The following is a 20280-nucleotide window of genomic DNA, read 5'->3' on the forward strand; positions in this document are numbered from 1 at the left end:
ATTAAGTAGCTGTCTATTATGACATCTTTTTGAGAGAAGACGGCTGCATCTTAGCCTCCCCACTGAGTGCAGTCTCATTATAATTTGTCTCTTTATGTTTCCGAAATGCTGGGCTCACATGCTTACCTCATTAATGAGACTGGAACGCATCTCATAATGGCTGGTTTGTCCACCAAAGCCACACAGAGTTAAAAGAATGTTGCAGTTTAATCCATTGGCGCAGGAAATGCATTTGCAATGCAGTTGCCCAGTTGAAGAGGAAAAGTTCCTTTTCCAAATTCAATTAATTGTGAGCTCTTCTAATTTTCCACTCCCCCCATTAGGTGTATTCTTAAAATACTAGGGAAGGACTTTCATACAAACCAAAATGATTCACCAATAAGTTAGAGAGAAGTGTCTTCTTTACTTTTGTTTAAAACATTTTTTGTGATTGTTTATTAGGTCACAAAAGATATTTTCTTCACATATCCTTTTCATAAAGGCTGAATTGTTTTGAGGCTAACCTGATTTGACCATAGCTCGTTGCCTGGTGGGAAGTGTTAAATCTCTTATTTTAAGCTAAACAAGATTACCCTGAAGGCTGGCATTCAGGGGCTTGCTTTCAGTGTAATGGCTTAGGGGCTGTGGCACACCCCTTGCCGTTGCACTAATTGAACTCTTTGGGTACTTGAGTTTCAAATAGTCTGCTCTAGAAGGGACTTACCATGGGTACGAGAGAAATTGCTAACTGCTTGATTTCCCCATGTTAGTTTAATGAGGAAGAATGGATCACCATGCCAACGACAACACCATAGCAATGGGTTTTAAAGCATCTTTCCTAGATATTTGCTTCCCATGTAGGGGTTTATTATATACTATAAATGCTGTCAAGTATCAGACAAGTAGGATTTGAAATCATAATATGTTGTATCATACAATACATATAAGCAACTGGCCACCGTTTGAATTTTACTTCATTCTATTTGGAAAGCAGTTAAAATGTTAATATTGAATAGTGTTAATTTTAATTGCTCATTTTTCTGTGCCAGCAGCTTTCAGATATTGATTCTAACAAAGCTCATCTATTTAATTTCATTTGGGTTCTAAGAGCTTTTATTTTAAGTGGTAGCAGCCATTTTTTAGGTAGACTTTGTTTTTAGCATAGTTTTAGGTTGACTGAAGACAGAGTATTCTCATATACTTCATAACCAGTTGCCTGTATTTTTAAAATCTTGCATTAACTTACTTAGTGTATTTGTTGCAATTACTGAACTAGTGCTGATACATGAGTAACTAGAGAACATAGTTTATTCAGATTTCCTTAGTTTTTATCTAAAGTCCTTTCTGCACTCCAGGATGCAATGCAGAATACTATCTGACATTCTCTTCTCCTGTTTAGGCTCTTCGTCATTCATATTTCCTAAACTTCGTTTGTGATGATTTAAACAGTTTTGAGGATTCCTAGATAGATACTTTATAGAATAATCTTTATTTAGAATTTGCCTGATTTTTAAAAAATGGTTAGATTGTAGTTAAGAGTTTTGAGAGGAAGAACACAGATTATTTCCTTTTGTGAAGCTGTCCTTTCCTTCTCCTCCAAACACATTTCATGCTGCATTCTTTGGAAGAAAGTCTTCTGTTCAGACCACACACATAATGGTAGTTATACTTCCTGTCTTTGAAGGTGATGTATAACATAAATTTATTCCTCTGGAAAGAATATTTGTCTCTATGGATTTGTTATACTATTTATTCATCATTATAGATTCTTGAGTATTTATTTTATACTTTGGGTTATATTATTATCTGGTACCACTTTACTTACTTTTGTTGCTCAAATTGTTGAGCTTTGGCCTTCGGGAGCTCTTTGACTTAGTTCCGGTACCCTTGGGCCCTTTGCCATCAGTGTAACTGTCCTGACAGGGCAAGCGCTGCCTCATTTCCTGACAGTACAGGTTGTTCCAGCCTTACCTTGTCTATTTCCTGCCCCAGTCCAAGAATCATTTCATTTCTCCAAGGAGCTCTGGTTCCTTTTATTGCAAAGTGATAATCAGAAACAAAACTGTGTATACAAGGTAACATTTATTTAAAGAATAAATAAAACAATTTTAAGTTTTAATTAAAATTAATGAAAATATTTTTCATGTGTGATTAAAAATAGATCATTGGGTTTATTCTTTTTATGTTACATAGTTTACTACTCTAAGTAACAGTCATTATTTCAAGCTGGAATTTTATATATGAATAAGGCTTTGAAGATTTTCACATAGGCTAGTAGTATTGTAATTGAAATTAAAAAATACATATGTATGCCTTTTACTATAAATCAACCCAAATATATTTGGTTTTTAAACTCCATTTAAATATCATGTGTCATTTTATTTTATTTTATATTTAAGACAAAGTCTCACTATGTAGTTCAAGCTGACTACACTCACTGTGTACCCCATATTGGCCTCAAACTCACAGTGATCCTCCTACCTCAGCCTCCTGAGTACTATGAGTACAGGCATAAATATCATCTGCCATTAATAAGCTTAGATATCCTGAGATTTTATATGACTATTGTTACCTTTCATGAAAACCTTGCTTAATAAACAATAATGCAGTCTAAGAAATTATATAAATTTCAGAAGTAAATTTCAATCTATAATCAATACATTAAGCTAAGTTATATGTTTAGCTGGAGATGCCTTCGCAGTTTCTATTGATTATTCAAACACAGTGGGAAATGTTATTGAATATTAGAGTCAACTTATATAAATGAGAGTACTTTGTAATCTCCAAATGTGGAATATCCTAACAAACTTTTTATGCTCCTAATCTTTAAATTCTTTCCTCACAAAGATAGGATATGCCCATTCATTAACCTGCTTTATATCTTTTGAAATACCAAATATTAAAATTCTTTTATCAGTTAGTTGGTACAAAAAGAAGTTTCTAATCTTGTATAAAGGCTAATTACTAATAAGAAAGTCCATTTTTCTTTTCAAGGAAAACAGAACTTCCCTGACAACTTGATTATGGAAAAATTTTGATTAATCACTTGAATGTATTCTAGAAGTAATTCCTAATTATATATTTAGCCATGCATTTCTTCTTATCACATTTTCAGAAAATTGTGGCTTTGTATTCAAGTTTTGAAGTGAGCATTCAATTTTGGGCAGGAGGGGCCCCTAAGAGAAATCCTATATTAATGATGTGAGGAAAACTTATAAGGTCAGTGATAAATGATGGATACAAAATAATTGATAATAGATTTTTGTTATGCCTGGATAGCCTTTTCTCTCAGTCTTAAAATTTTCAGATACTGATTTTTATCTACTTTATTATTACAACTGCTATCATTGGCAAGGGCTTAATTTGGAATTAAATGAGCCTTATACTTAAGTAATCTATTCTCATTAGTTTGCCAAAAAGTGAGTCTCATGATGGTTTTAATACTCCAAGGCAAAATGTTTACATTTTTCTTTCATTGAGACTAAAATATTCCTTTTCAGTTTCATTTATGTCCCAGAAAATCGGAGAATCAGAAGCCAATATTGAAGATGCCATATCAGTAGCAGTTTTCCTTGAAAAATAGAGCAGAGGGCTGTTATGGAGGAATTAGTTGTATTTTGTTTCACTCGTTTTCTTTCTTTCATCAAAGACTTCCATAGAAGAAAATAATTAACCACAGGGTTCTCTGAAGGCATCATTCACTACTAATTAATATGGCAAGGGATTCTCTTTAGCTTCGTTTTCATGTTTCAGGTGATGTGTAGGGAAGATTTTGATGTTTTGTGACAAATTTCAGATTGTTTGCTTATTAAGGTATAGCCATGTTCTTTTATTTCATGAACATGTCGAAAGTGTAGAAATAAACTTGTCAGCCACGAACCTTATATTCTTGTCTGATTTGCATTCTGTGATTTCCTATGTCTGATAGTTCCAGAAAAATCCCTCTAAAATTTTATTAGAAATATTCTAAAATTCTCATTTAACCCTAAAAATGAACTTTTGAAAAGATGAATAAGCCAGATTTTTTTTTTTTTTTTTTTTTTTTGGGTACCGGGGATCGAACTTGGGACCTTGCACTTGCAAGGCAGGCGCTGAAACCACTGAGCTAAATCCCTGGCCCAAAAAAGATGAACAAGACATTTGAGCTTCTGAAAGTATTAATAGACTTGCACAAAGTGGATCTGTGTCAGTTTGAGAACAGGTGAAATAAAACATGAAGATGTTGTCCACTCATTGACTCGAAATATGTCTGATATGAAATATTTTTGTAAGCATGCAATCATTTTCCCCCATCTAATTCTGCCTTCGCAATGAAGTTATCAAGAAAATGTTCCTGAAGCAGTATGCTATTACTTCAGTGAGTACTTCTCATGGAGTGAGAGAGAGGGACTCAGGCACATACACACACAGTAAATGTGGTAACTAATGTACAGGTGAAAGGTCAAGTTCCTGTATTATTACAGTCAAGTTTTTGGAAATCCTACCTTAGAATTGTGTAAAAAATTATTTACCTTAGGTGCTTCCACTGGGGAGACTGAGTGAGGATTTGGCATAACAGGATTTAAAATGTATGAGATAAAGATAGGCAGAACATGACTTTTAAAAGTTGTTCAAGAATAATTTATTTGAATGCCTACAAATGTCAGGCTCTGTATTACCTTCTGGGGATACAGAAATAGGTCAGTTTTCATAGCTCAGATCTGAAAGAGAGCTTTTGGACAATATCACTGAAATTTTATATTGCACCTTTTGTGTATTGTTACTTAATTTTCTTGTCAACTTAAGGTATTTTCTAGCAAAAATTAATTTAAAAAATAGTAGATAGTATCTGGGCAGAGAAAATAATTTTTAAATGTTGGGAAACAATTAGAAATTATAAATGTTTTAATAGCTATAATAAATAATATAGAAAAGTATAGAATCTAACACATCAGATTGTTATATGCCCATAATCAATTACAAGTTTGTTAAATTATTTCAATATTTTTCCAAAACATTTTTGATAAATATAAGTTTAGGAATATGTTTGTCAAAACCTTCTAGGTATTTTTTTTTTTTTTTGGAGGAAAATTTTTGGGGATGTGGATAGACAGAGCCACTCAAAAATTTGAAGATATTTTTGCCTCTGATCCCTCAATCCACCTCCTTGCCCCAGAGGTTTTATCTTCTCATACAAATATTTCTAGACTTGGAAAAAAGACAACAGGCTTTGCATACATGAGTGTGCAAGTATAAGAACATGATTTTTTTTGAATGTCTTTGTGATTATATAGTATTGCATATTTTGCAGCATGACATTCTACTAGTCCTGCTGCTGCATATTGATTTGGTTCATATGTTTTAGTTGCTATATTGTAGTTTTATATTGCTCTGTTGGCAGTATCCTTTTTTGTTGTGTTGTTTGGTTTGGTTTTTGCCTTTATAAACAACACTGCATTAGCTGGGTTTGGTGGCACATGCCCATAATCCCAGAATTATGGGAGGCAAGGCAGGAAGATTGCAGGTTTGAGCTCAGTCTAGGCAACATAGCAAGACCTTGTCTCAGATGAGCTGGGGATGTAGCTCCAGGCAAAAGCCCTGGGTTCATTCTCCAGTACTATGAAACAACCAAAATAACTCTCTAAAACAAACAACCCACTGCATTAGTTGTCCTTCTACTTAGACCTATGAAGTTTTACTAGTATGTATGTAATAAATGCATATGGTCAAATCATAGGTAATATAATTTGTTAATTTTACTATATACTTCTAAATTTCCCACCAAAGCTGTACAATTTATATTTTCCCAACAATTAGTGCTTGTTCCTGTTTTTACACAATTTCAGAGACATTTATTTATATTTAATTGTATCATTTTTCATGTCAATTTATTTGAAATGTATTCTTCAATTTTATTTAGCTTCCAATCTTGAGCATATTTTTAGATATTTATCTTTTCTCTGAATTTCTTACTAAGTTTTTGTTGTTGTTGTTGTTGTTGTTTGTGGTACTGAGGATAGAGCCCAGGGCAACTCTTAGCACTAAGCTACATCGTCAGCCCTACTCCTTTTTATTGCTTTTACTTGTTTTGCTTTTGAGGTGGGCTCTCTATGTAGTTCAGGCTGGCTTTGAACTATGTAGTCCTCTGCCTCCCAAGTACTCAAATTATAGGTGTGTATCCTATCAGTATTTTTAATCCCTGTTATTTCATTAGATGAGTGCAGTGGCGTACTCTGCGCACATTTATAATTCCAGCATTTTCAGGATTAAGGGAAAAGTATTGCAGGTTTGAGTCCAGTCTTTCATGATTTATGATTAGGAATTTTTTTTTTTTTGTACCAGGGATCGAACTTGGGTCCTTGTGCTTGCGAGGCAGGTGGCGGAAGCACTGAGCTAAATCCCCAGCCCAAGACTTTTTTTTTCCACAAAATTCTGGAAGCAAATCCTATCTTCTGTATGTTGCAATACGACTTGACTATTTCAACACTGAATTCTACTTTTTTTTGGTACCAGGGATCGAACTCCGGACCTTGTACTTGTGAGGCAGGCCATGGAACCACTGAGCTAAATCCCCGGCCCCTGAATTCTACTTTTTATAATGGTTTCAACTGTTCTGTAGCTTGGTCATCATAACAGTCATTTACTCTTCGTGCAAATTCAATTTGTCTCAGAACCTGAATGAAAGCATTATTTTGGTTTCATTATGGTTTATTTATATAAAATGAGGAAAACCTCTTAAAACTCTGAAATGAAAGTCAGACTCCAACAGGATTTTCGGTGTCAGTACTAAAAAATTAGACTTGAGCAGGTACGGATGATTCACAGCTCAGGGCACGTTGCATTCACCAACAGATTTTACTGAAACAGGCCAGTAATATTTTTAAAAGCTCACAGTTGTTGAGAATAGACTTTCAGGTTTGAAAACCGTCTTTTGAGACACCGTGACTCCTCTCTGCAAGTGTTTTTTGTGAACCTCCAGGAACACAGTGGGTTCTCTTATCTTTCTTTTGGCAGGTGCATATCCAGTATGTAGAGAAGTACCTGTTTGATACACCAGCCTTAACCGTGTGTTGAGTGAAATAATTATGCCTTAGCTTTAAACTACTGAATTGCAGTTCTTGTCCACTGCTCCCTATTACAGGTTGTACTCAAGTCATGTTTAAGCTTGTCACACTTTGAAGTCTCACCTTCTTTGTGTGGATTTTGCTAATTTTAACCTTCAGGTCTTTGGTGTCAGTTCATTGGGATGGTGTTTCCTTATTTATACGCACATCTCAGAAACTCCTCTGTTGGACTGGTTTGATACACCGAGCCAAGCACAAGGAAACTCTAAGGCAAATTGTATGATTACTTGGCTCCTAGCTGTAGCTTGAGAAAAATGAGCTAATTTGATTTTGCCCATAGGTTGGTTAGAGTATAGGGACTAAATTAGAAATGAAACCTTTTTTTAGGGTTTACAAACAGGATTAAAAAGAAAAGATTCTCAGGTTCACTAAATGGGATTAGAAGAGAGATTTGATTTAATTGAAATCCCAGTGTTTGTAGATGATTTTTTTGTTTGTTTTTACAAAATTCTATGGAAAGGCATTAAAGAAATTTGAAAGTTACAATGTAAAATTCAGGCTGATTGTTGAAAAGTAGTAGTAGATCATAGGCCTTAGAATCTCTTCTACTGTAAACATTTCTACATCAATTTATTGTTTCAGTTTCTCTTTAATAGTGGCATGTATGTAACTCTTCTAGACCTTGATATTGTTATCCTGAGTGTATGACAGCATCTTATATCAGAACTTTTACTCTGAGTTATGATGTCAGTTATTTAAATGGGAAACTGTTTATTGAAATGTTATAAAATGAATAGTACTACATGAATTAACTACCTATTTATTGTGTGTCATTTTATATCATTTTCTCATTACTTAGACTTCTGATATTTATTATTGAATGGTTTATTCCTTATATCTATTTTATAGTTCATTGTATTTAAATATTCTTTCAGCATTACACATGTTGTAGTAATTTTTATCATATCTTCAATCTCAGTATTTTATTTTGATAAGTATTAAACTTGGATTAATTAGTAAAGATGCTATTATTTAAAATTAATGAATGACTAAGGTAGTTTTGCCTGATAGGACATTTCTATCTGTGGAAATAAAATCAGTTTATTTAATTGTTGTGGCTAACTTCCTCTGGAGTTTCATGATTAGCAAAGAAGCATGACCACATTTCCCTCCCACTTATGGCTCTCTTGCCTTTCTGTTTCTCTTGCCTGATTACACCTTTTTATCATAATGTATTTTCTCTTTCTCCTTATCTCCCTACTCACTCCTATCTCAAGCTGTTGTTATGGAATGGTCTTAGTCATGCTTTAAAAATGATTTGTTGGTACAGAATTCAGAATTTGCTTTTTATCGATCATGTCTTATTTCAATTATCTTTGTCAAATATATATATATATATATATATAGTCTATCTATCTATCTTTCTTATATATATCTCCCTTGTGCAATTTAAGAGTGGTTAATTATATGACTGAGTTAGTGAGTTACGAAGTTATTATAAGTTTTGAAGTATGGTTTTATGTAATTTTATTTTTTTCCTGAATTCAAGAAATTTTAGGGCTCTTGCTGGATAGAATTTTAAAAGAGCAATTAATTGGTTTGCAAGGTTATTCTTAGATAATAGTGAGGCTTTACAACATTTCATTTTGCCATTACAGACCAGGAAGTTAAAGATTACTGATAGCAGAATGTGATATTACTCTTCCTACCATTAAGAATCCAACAGTGTATTTAATGAATTAATTGAGCAAAAGTCTGGTGTGAGTGTTTTTAAAAATATTGAGGCTAGGGGAAGAAATGTAAAAAAAATTAAATGAGTTACAGACTTTGTGGGAGTGAGGATGGAGAGAAAAACTTCCAAGATCTTAAGGTAAGATTCCTTTAATGAGTTTAAAATTGAGAAATAATGTAATTTGTGTTTAAAGGTCAGAGTCCCAGTTAGAAGAACATTGTGGTGTTCCCACTTTGGCATTTTGGATTAGAACAAGGACAAAAAGAGATGAACAGACAGAAAGATTTGGAATATAGTACTTGCTAATGAATGGATTATGGAAGGAAGGAAGAGACTCTGAAGAAGAAATTGGTTACATAGCATTACCATTTTCTGAGGCTAGTGATAATTGGAACAGAAACTGTTTTCATTAGTTTGGGGAAGATGAGACAAGAGCTCTGTTTTGTGGCTTTTGAGTCTGAGGTGCGCAAGAGAATATGCTTACTAGGCAGTTCACTGGCTATGGCAGTGAAAGGAGTCAGTCATTAGCATATATTAATAATGTTGAAAGTCATGAGTGTTGCAGAGTTCATAAGTATTGAAGCAGGCAGAGGTAGAGGAGAGTGCTTTGGCCTTCATCAGTTAGATGAGGGTAGATGAGAAGGAGTTTGTGAAGATTCCAGTGTAGCAATTGTATGCAACACACAAGAATGCTTTAATAGAAATTGTATGTCTTAAAGAGATACTGTGCTTTGTGAGCTTTTAAAAATGCAATATTTAATGGGCCGGGGATTTAGCTCAGTGGTTCTGGCCCCTGGCTTGCAAGCGCAAGGTCCTGAGTTCGATCCCTGGTACCAAAAATAAATGCAATATTTAGTGAATGTTTGGTAAAATTTCAACTGCTGTTCTGAATCAAGTAAGCTGGTCAATACTATATTAGAATGATTGCCAGAGAGTCATTCTAGTTGGGTTGATGGTGTCCATCCTTTCCTCTCCTCCCTCTGCCTCTTCAGGATATGAATCCTCAGAAGTCACTCCGTGTCTGCTCAGGTTAGAGGTGTTTTCCAAAACATTCTCATGAACGTAGGTGTCCTGTGACCTTCCCCTCAAGATGTTCTTTCTCTTAAAATAAATCTATTATTAAAGTCATTTTATTTTGAAAAGTTGTCATCCACATGAACAATTTGGGGTTCTCATGAGGAGTGTTACTAAATTTTGGGTATCACTGAGGTCAGTGACAGCATGAGGTGACCCACAGGTGCCAGGTTTATCAGTTCTGCAAGGAGACTCAAAACAATAAAATGAAGACTAGCTAAATTCTCTTACCACCTTGAATCTGAGCAAAATCCTGCCATACCCTGTATTTTTTTACATGGCTATTCTTTGCCCCTCAATCTAATCTGTAAAGTGAAAAGAGGGCAGTTACTAGGTCTCTACTGCATCTCACACAGTGCTAAGTTCTGTACCATTGTGGTATCATTTTGCCCTGACACAAGTCTGGCAGAAAATACACTGAACCCGTTTTGTAGAGGTAAAGATACTAAAGTTTTGGTTATTGGTATTTTAGAAAAAAGAGGAAAGCAAAGATACTCATGAAAAATCATATACAGACTAGGATTCCACAGTTCTTTTGAGGGTAAAGCATACTTAAAATGGAAATGAAGTCATGTGTTTGAAACATAATGATATATTTTAACTGTTCATTAAAGATACATTTCATCTCTTAATACTAAGTGAAATGTTCCCATTGCTGTACTAATGATAATTTTTATTTTTTTCTCTCTTTTGGTTTCAGAGGAAGAATTTGTCTCTTTTTCTCAGCGTTAGTTTGTTAACTTTCTGGGGGACCTCCCTTTTGGGAGCCCGGTTATACTGGATGGGAAACAAACCACCAAGCTTTTCCAACTCAGACAACCCAGCCGCAGATTCAGATAGCCTCCTGGCTCGTGCGCTTACCTTCTTCTATTTGCCAACCAAGAACCTCTGGTTGTTGCTCTGTCCAGATACCCTCAGTTTTGATTGGTCCATGGATGCCGTGCCTCTGCTGAAAACAATTTGTGATTGGAGAAACCTACACACTGTGGCCTTCTATACTGGACTCCTCCTCCTTGCCTACTATGGTTTGAAGAGCCCAAGCTTAGAAAGAGAATACAATGGGAAAGCTGTCACAAATGGCAAGCAGAATGCTAATGGACATAGCTGCCATTCAGATGTGGAGTACCGGAACTCAGAGATTAAGCCCAGCTTTGCCTCCAAAGCAGAAAATTGCATTAAAAATAATGTATCACAGACAACACAGCTCCCTTCTACAGAGAACATTGTTGTTCTGTCTTTATCTTTGTTGGTAATACCCTTTCTTCCTGCTACGAACTTGTTTTTCTATGTTGGCTTTGTAATTGCAGAGCGAGTATTATATATTCCTAGTATGGGCTTTTGCCTGCTGATTACAGTGGGTGCCAGAGCCCTTTATGTCAAAGTCCAAAAGCGGTTTCTCAAGAGCTTGATTTTTTATGCTACAGCTACATTAATTGTTTTCTATGGACTCAAGACTGTCATCAGGAATGGAGACTGGCAGAATGAGGAAATGCTGTATAGGTCTGGGATAAAAGTAAACCCAGCTAAAGGTAATATTACTTCATGTTTTTGACTGGAGAGTTTATGCTTTCACCCTTTTTGCTTCTTGCCTTAAATCACAGTGTTGCAGAAGAAATCCTTTATGCAATATCTATATCTTTCATTCATTATATTTTAAGAGATGTACAACCCAATTTAGAGTCATATCTAGCATTATGTACTTGTAATAGGGAAATATTTTCTTGTTTATGTGTCCAGAAGAATGAGAACTAGTATTGTTTAAAAATATTAACTGTCATTAAGAATTTAGAAAAATGATTGGTTCCCATTTAAAAATATTGGTAATGGACATAATGTAGTGAAATTCAGGATTATCACACTGAAGTATGCTGTAGCTTTTCTGTTTTCTAAGTGTACCTTGAGGAAATATCATTCCAGTTGCAGGTAAGGCTACTTCTGAATCTTGGTATTGTGTCTCCAGATGTCAGAGGGTACACTTGTGGGATGAGTCACTGTTAGCTTTGCAGTGGTTAAATCTGGGTATTTCCAACCAGTTAGTACCCTTTTACTTAAGAGCTCCTAAGTCACTTAGGAGAATAAACTTTTTACTATAGAATGAGAAGATTGATTATGTCTTTCTTGATTGTTTTTGGCTTACAAAATTATGTTAGCAAATATCAGAATTGATAGCCAGAATAGAAATTAGTTTCCTTTGAAACAAAAGTGAATAGGCAAAAGTTGTTACAGTGTGTTACTCTGGTTTAGGGAATTTAAAATGATGATGGAAACTAGAGAATGATTGAATGAATACAACTACATTTTTAGTGAAGAAATATCACAGTAAAAGTACCAGATAGTCTTATTCTTCATAAGCACTTTTTTTTAATTTGTTTTTTAAATTATGGCTGCTTATTTAGCAGTTGAACTGGGATTTTCCTAGTTTTTGCAACACAATTCTGTGTTAGTATCCAAATACTGAAAGTGGGAAACTGTTCTAAAAATATGGAAATGACCTGCTGATTTCCATCAGAATATACATCCAAAGATCTAGATACCCAGAAGTAACTTTGGCATCCTTGTCTGCTGAGCACAAATTAAGTCAAGAGTTCAGTGGGCAACTACACATTTTTTTAAGCAAAGGAACTGATTGTTTGTAGTTATAATGTGTAATAGATTGAAAGGCTTTTAATGGAAAGTAGAGCATTAATTGAGCTAGTACAATAGCATGTAATTCCTTAAGTTGGAGAAATCATTGCCATGTGGCTTTTCTAGGCAGTGAATACTGCAGTTTATTGAATGTCTGAACCCAAGTCTTGCTGTAGTTAAAAATTGTTGCAGTTGGCTTTTGCAGAATGCTTTTCTTCTAGTTTTTCTCCACTAATAGATGCAAGTATACCGAAGAAGTTTATGTTGCCAAATTAAGTTCTGTCGTTTAAAAAAATAAAGTGGTAAGGAATTAAAACAGCTCCCTGCCCCAGCATTTTATTTGTATCACAGTGTTGTTCTGAGGATTTATTAAATTATTTAGTTAATTTTAGGCTCAGCCTCTATTACAGAGGACTAAGATAAAAGGGGCTTAAATAAGATAGAAGCTATATGCTTTGATGTGACAGTCTAAGCATGTGGAGCACAGATAAGATGGCGCCCTGGGTTTTCAGGGTCCCTGCTCCTTCTTGTTTGTTCCCCTGCCATCTCAGTGGTGTTACCCTGTGCATGTAGTCCAAGATGGCTCATTATCACTTCAGCACTTCAGCTGACAGGAAGAGCGAGGGAAAGAACAAGCTGTGGGTGTGCCCATTCTAAGAGGTATCAAGGAAACCACACACAACATGTTTGCTTCCAGATTGTTAGCCACACCTAACTGCAAGGAGGGCTGGGAATTGTTATCTTTGTTTTGGGAAATCAAGTACCCAGCCAAATTGTATTACTCTGAAGGAAGAGAATGGTTGCTACTCAGATCCCAGGGTGTAAGTAGATGTCTCCTGGAGTAGGTGACAAGCATTTTGTAAACTCCTAAGTCTTCCTTAGCCTTGGTGTTATTGCTGCTCTCAATTAAAATTCTGGGTACAATATCTCAGTGACATGGTTAAATGTGTTCTGTCATTTCTTCATCTGTGTACTCAAACAGTTACTAAGAATTTCCTTGGTTTCCAATGTGTTTTCATGTCTCCTTCCTAATGCTTGAGAAGTGCTATAGCTTTTAGGCACTCCAAAAATATTATTAGGTAGATGAGTGCATAACTGACCAGTGTTATGGTAGCTCCTTCGAGACACGAAAAATTGAATTTCTGAAACCAGCTCCTAGCCTGTGTCACACCCAGCCGCTTTACTTATATCCTTTACCATCTCAGTTGACAGCAACTCCTTTTTCCCAGCAGCCCTGGGCGTCATCCATGCCGCCTCCCTCCTTTCCCAACCCCAGTACCATTCCATCAGTAATTATCTGCTCTGTCTTCAAAAATACCTCCAGAGCTTGACCACTTTTTACCGGCTCTACTACTACCACCATTACCCAAGCCACTGTCATCTTTGATATGGATTGTGTGTTATTTTTCTCTTAGCTGATCTCTCAGCTTCTATTTTCTTGCCTTTTCACATGCTTTGTAAATTTTTTATTTCAAGTCAGGCATGATGAGTTTTGTATACAAACTGAGGATTTAATGTGAGGTTTTATGTTAACCAGATTAGCAGTTGGACAGCATTTAATGTTTGCTATAGTCCTAGGAATCAGATATCCTTGATTGGTTTTTGCTGTTGTTTGTTTTTGTCTTTGTGTCTTTTGTTGACTTGGATCTTCTGTGAGGACTGTGAGTTTTTGTTTGCATGTCTTTCAGCAGTGATCTGCTATTATTTTCCTGATGCCATGTGAGTGTGGCAGTAAAGTGTGGTGGAGGTGTTCTAGTGTCTCACAGGCAAATCTCAGCTTCTCTGAGATGACCACAAGTGCTTCTTGCTTTTCCTCTGTTGCCTTTCATATTGAGACAGGAAAGCTAAAAGCAGCTGGAATGTGAGGATACTCTTCCCTCTCAGCCTTAGGACAAGGCTTTGGTAAGGTCTTTCCTAGAGAGTAGGTCTTTGGGTGGAGGATGCTCTGGACGGATTCCGTAAGATTTATTCTTCCCCTCACCTTGCCTGAGTCCTACAGTATCTTCTTGGCTCTTAATGTTGAGAGCTAAAGCAGCTAGTGAAAATTAGCATTTAATTGTTCTTAACAGCTTCTGTCAACCTCACCTCTGCTGTGACTCTAGATTTGTCTATTTTTCCAAATTTCAGAGTGGTGGTTGGCCCTGTGACTGCAGCTCACTGATGACTCCAACACGTCATTGATTTTTAGCTTTTGTTTTTGTAAGGGTAGGAGTGATGAGATGCCCAGCCTACTTACTGTATGACCGGAACCACTGCTTCCATTGTTATATCACTTATTCAGCAGCTCTGTGACCCCTTTGAAACATGACAATATGTGTAGGATTCCACTGCCCCCAGGATGCTACTGCCTTCTCATTTCTTTCAAAGTAAAGCAAGACCTTGTCCAACTACTAGCCTTTCCTTCCTGTCCTCCACTCCAGCCCTGCTTGTCCCTTTACGTGCCCTCTATGTGCCAGGTGATCTTTTGTCCTTGTTGCTTCTTGTTGGAATGTGTTTCCTCAGAAAGTCTCACTGTGGTCTTCTCAGCTCTTTGGTTTGCATGATCTGTGAGATGCTTTATAAAATTGTCTACCCTGCTACAGCCTCTTCCTTATCCAACATTCTCTACCCTCTTTCCATTATTCATGTTTCTCCAAGCACTATTTGACATGCTGTTGTTTCTGTGTTTCTGTGTTTCTTGAATGCTTTGTCACTATAGACTAAAACATAGAATGGAAGAAGGCAGGCATTTTTAAAATGATGCCATATATGCAGAAATGACAGTGCTTGATAGATCAAAGGCATTCAGGGAAGGATACGTTGAATAATGAATGTTAGTTTTTGTCCTCCTAAAGGAGATTAAAGTTTGGTTAGAAAAAGAGTGTACATGGATGAAAAATAAGGCAAAGGTGTGAAATAGTACGCTATTTCTGTACTTGGTACTGAGAGATGTTTCATAGTAAGAATGATTAAGTTGGAAGTAGAGTTACTTGAGGATTCCAGGAGTACTTCCATTTTGATGCAGGGAAACACTTTCGATCTAAGTTCCTTATTTTTTCTGTTTATAACATGCTAATAATTATTCTGGCTACACAAGACTGGCCACTGTTTTCCTTAAGGCAGATTTTTCTTGGTTTATTATGTTATTTGAGCCTAGCAAAAGATTAGAAACCCGTTAATGTGAGCTTTTTAGAAGGCTTTTTGAGATTACAGATTTAGTTAGTTTTTAAGTTTTTCTCCCTTTCAAAGCCTTTGCAAATTTTGGAGTATTTCAGTCTAGCATGTGCTGTGACAGATATGGTTTTAAGCCTCATGAAGCATTATACATTAAAACCACTGCCTCCAGTAATGGGTCCTTAGACAGCTGCCAGTCATTAACTGATTAGATGCAAATGATGATGGGTAAGCCCTGTCACAGTGACTATTCTGTTAATTTATGCTTTAAATCAGGGTGGTGGAGAAATGATAGCTAATTTAGACTATGTAAACCACAAGTCCTGTCTCATTATGTAGTTGATAATGTCAAGGAAATACTCACAGTTGATTACTGCAGTTTGCTGATTTCACAATGATTCTTTGCATTTTTGTGCTTAGCAAACAGGAATTTTTCTATGGTGATTGTCTTAATGAGCAAGGCACATTGTCTTTGAAATTTTTGTCTCCTTAAAGTAACACATTTTATAAGCCATATTCTTTTTTTAAAATTTTGAGACAGGTCTCACTGTGTAGTCCAGACTGGCCTTGAACTCACTGTGACACCCAGGGTGGCCTTGGACTCCTGGAGATCCACCTGCCTCAGCCTCCTGAGTGCTAGGATGACAGGCATGTGCCACCACACCTGGCTTATAAGCCTTATTCATTAGTATTTGCTGGATAAGAGCATTTCTTTTATTTTCTGGTACCAGGGATCGAACTTGGGTCCTTGCGCTTGCGCAGCAGGTGGCGAAACCACAGCGAAATCCCCAGCCATGAGCACTTCTTAATTCATCCAAAAGCAGTTAAGTGTCTGACCAGTATTCTTGCTCAGTATCTGACTTCCTCTCAATTCCCTTGCGTCCTTACCTCTGCGTGGAATTTGACACCATTAACTTCTGTTACTATGGCTCTCCAGGCATTAATCAGTTTTGACTCTCATTTTCCACAGGTCTCTCATCTATATTTTTTGCCCCTCTCCTAAATTGACGCATTCGTTGGGTTCTGTCCAGAGCCTGCCTTTACTTTCCCTTCTCCACGGCATCTAGAGCGTGTCTGGCATACCTTGGGTGGGATGGAGGTGGTATCAATGAATGTGTCTTTGACTCTGTAAGTTACATTCCTTGTAACCCAGCTTCTGTGGGGAGCTTTTCTGTCTGAGTTACCTGGCAGCCTCTTGACTCCATCACTTCTTCACTTCTTTTCTCTAAAACCACCTGCGTACAAACTTCCTTATTAATTACGGTCACAATCACAGGCCAACAAAGCTGTCATAGATAAATACAACAGTGAGCACATAAATATAAAAAGAAGATAACACATATTGCAGCGTAGCTGCTATGCTAAAAGACATTTAAAATTAAGTTAAAGGTTCAACATTAAATCAGCTTTTTCTCCATTTGCTTTAGAGAACATATGATTTTTAATGGCTTGAAAGTAGTTTTTAAAACAGGAACAATTAAACAGGGTTAATCCAAGGAAAATTTCCTAAGCTAAAGTTGGTTCCTAATACTTATTTCTAATGTAGATATGTGAAATCCAGGTATATAAGAAATGCATATGGAATGGCACATGTTTTTGAAAAGATCAGGGTGATTAATCAGGCCTGGTGCATTCACCTTCCCCAGTGCAAATGATATCATTCTAACATTATCCTTTTAGATATAGAAAAACAGACACAAAATAGTTCTTTCAGCTCTGCAGTGTTTGACAGTTTTTCTTCTTTCCTGGATTACTGTAAAACTGATAGTTCTATTTCAGTTTCCTATGGTTTCAAGTTTCAAGAAATAAGTATGTTGAAGGAATATTATTTTATTTAGGAAAGAACTGAAAATTGAACTGAAACCTAAACCTCTAAGTCATATTAAAATTGACAAATTAATTGTGGATTTTATGGTCTAAGCTCTAATTGAGCATCCTTCTTACTATGGTGAATTGTAATTAACCAGCTAGCTTTGTAATTGTATAATAAACATTATTATATCTCACCAATAATTTGTCATGGTGCTTCTAAAGGGAGATGTGAATTTTTCAAAAGAGGCACAGATTTTTATAAAACATAAAATTTCCTAATTAAGTTAGGAAGGGAAACCACTATAGCACTTTGTTAAGACTGGACCAAATTACAAAGCTATAGAAACACAGATTTTAATTTTTAACAGAGATGTGGTAGAAGATAGCTAGTTCTAAAAGAACCAGAAAAGGCCATTTGAGAAAATGATTAGTAGAACGTTAACCCAGGTTTCCATAGAGTAAAGGAATTGTGTGTTTCATTTTCTCACTCTATTGAATTGAAAAAAGAAATAAAATAATGAGCCTGACATGAATATAGTGAAAATGTCTAGTTGGCAAAACTAGACTAAAATATTTTAAATAGCAGATTTGTCAAACCATTAAATTAGTGCTCTTTTAAAAGTATCTGATTTTTGAAGAAATTAAGTGTAGTCATTTTTCAGTTGGTATAGAGTATTCATAGAAGTTCGCATGCATGTGGTTTCTTTGTCTAAGAATGAACTAGTACATAACACTTCTTGCATTGTCCTCCTCTAATGACTATGGCTACAGTTTTGGGCAGACAAAAAATTATCAGTCTACAACCAATTTGATGCAAATGGTCCTATGGTGTTTTATAAATGAAGTGATTGATATGCTGATGACTCTGTGTTTGAGATTACCCATAACAAAACTTTTATGATCTTTACGTGCTTTTGAAAACCCTCAGTCCTAATATTAGCAATCCTTTTTTATTTTTTGGTACCGGCAATCGAACTCAGGACCTTGCGCTTGCGAAGCAGGTGGTGGAACAACTGAGCTAAATCCCCAGGCCAGCAATGCTTTCAGTTATATTTATGGAAGTATATACTCAAAAGAAATGGGGATTAGCATATGATTAAAAGAAGTATAAAGATAAATTATTATGGTTTCCATACTATTTTTTTTCCATGAAAATGCTGTAACATAGGTGCGCATGGTAGAGCATGTCTGTTATCCTAGCACTCTGGCAAGCTAAGATAGGAGACTGAAGACTCCACCCCACATGGGCAATTTAGCAATTTAGCAAGACCCTTTCTCAAAATAAAAAAGAATTGGGGTTGTAGCACAGTGTGTTTCTTTAATTTAATCAATATTTCAGATTTATTTATATAAAGCTATGCATAATATATTTTTTAAAATCTGTTTTGTAACTGTAATTTAAAACTTTTTTTGACTCTGTAGCCAACAGATGTAATATTGCACCCAAATTTTGAAGGTGGATGCACATACAGGAACTTCAAGGAAACTGTTTTCTTTTTTTGTGTTGGGCTAAATGTATCGGACAGAAAATGCCTCCACCTTCTTATTTTCTTGTTTGTTTATTTCTAATTCAGCCACTCGGGCTATTTCCTTACAGGAGGCCATAGTTTGTGTGGCTTCTGCCATTTCACCTCCCACTTGGAGCTGAAGCCCTAGCTCATCATAATTGGACAGATATGTGTAAATGAACACCATCTTCAGAGGTTGGTTTCCTATTTCTGTGGAGCTTAAAGACTTCAGGGATTGTGATTTCCTTTGTAGCAATTAATAGTTGATTCAAAAAGGCCTTTTATTTTCTATCCAGCATTTTTATGAGTTCTGTACGAGGAAGGTACTCTGGACATCAAATCTGGTATCTATGAAGGCAAGAATAGCTATGTTAGGAGTTATATTCGAGCATAAACTTGTTTTGGAGCATAGAAACTATTTTGAAGTTTTTATTTCTCCTTCAGTAAAAGAGAAACAAGCTGTGAGAGTATGCTAAGAAGTGTGTAATGGTACTATTGTGTGCAAAATCAAACCAAAAGTCTGTAACCCTTAGAAAGCACAAAAGGGTAAAATATGTTCATTTCTTGCTGTAATATAAAGTTACAGATGGTGTTGCAGACCAGATTTCATGTTTTTAGTTTTAGTACTGTTATACACATGCATCTATTGCGATCATGTATCTAAAAGAAAATTCCAGGTAAGTCTCAAGGGACTATGGAAAAACTGAGATGTTCAAATCATGCAGTTATTGAAAAAGGATTGGATGTGGAGGAATGTTTATGTATAGCTCTATAAAACAATGGCTGAAACAAAAGAGCCCTGCTTTTATGATTGTGAATATGAGTGTTAAAATAGAAATCTCGTCTTTAGAGCTTTGTGTATCAGCGCTAATTTTACTTATAGTTTAAAAAATATGAACAGTACCATCCAAGAAGACCTAGCAGGGACACATACATGTTATGTGCTTACTAAAAATGAAATAATAAAACATGTTAAAGGTTTTTATTTTAAAGACTAATATTACATTCCATGTAAGAAAGCATATTTACATTTGATTCATTAGTAGAAATACACACATACATACACACACATCCTTGCCTATCTGCATGCAAACATGTATGCCTTCTTCAGAGCAGAACTATATTATTAGAGGCTTTGTTTTGTCTTCTATTTAAGGATTCTAGTTCCCAGTAATACTAGCTGCAGCTCTGAACATTCATTCAGTCATTTTATTTATTTATTTATTTATTTATTTATTTATTTATTTATTTATTTTTGGTACCAGGGATTGAACTCGGGGTCCTTGCGCTTGGCAGCTGGCAGCGAAACCACTGAGCTAAATCCCCGGCCCTCATTCAGTCATTTTAAACGGTG

At 35.7% G+C, this 20280-nt stretch overlaps 1 protein-coding gene across 8 annotated transcripts in view; it reads left to right on the forward strand.

The window, feature by feature from the left end:
• The window catches only part of Tmtc2 (transmembrane O-mannosyltransferase targeting cadherins 2), a 531775-nt gene that overhangs the window by 327121 nt on the left and 184374 nt on the right, over positions 1 to 20280 (forward strand). For all 8 annotated transcript variants that reach the window (XM_087192795.1, XM_087192793.1, XM_021246525.2 and 5 more), the window contains one exon: positions 10529 to 11357. In XM_087192795.1, the coding sequence (XP_087048921.1) occupies positions 10529 to 11357 (829 nt within the window). The remainder of the gene's footprint in view (positions 1 to 10528; positions 11358 to 20280) is intronic.

This window comes from Heterocephalus glaber, unplaced genomic scaffold, assembly GCF_053883595.1.
Source record: "Heterocephalus glaber isolate CG9 unplaced genomic scaffold, H.glaber_assembly_v1.0 deba00001572, whole genome shotgun sequence".
NCBI lineage: Eukaryota > Metazoa > Chordata > Mammalia > Rodentia > Bathyergidae > Heterocephalus > Heterocephalus glaber.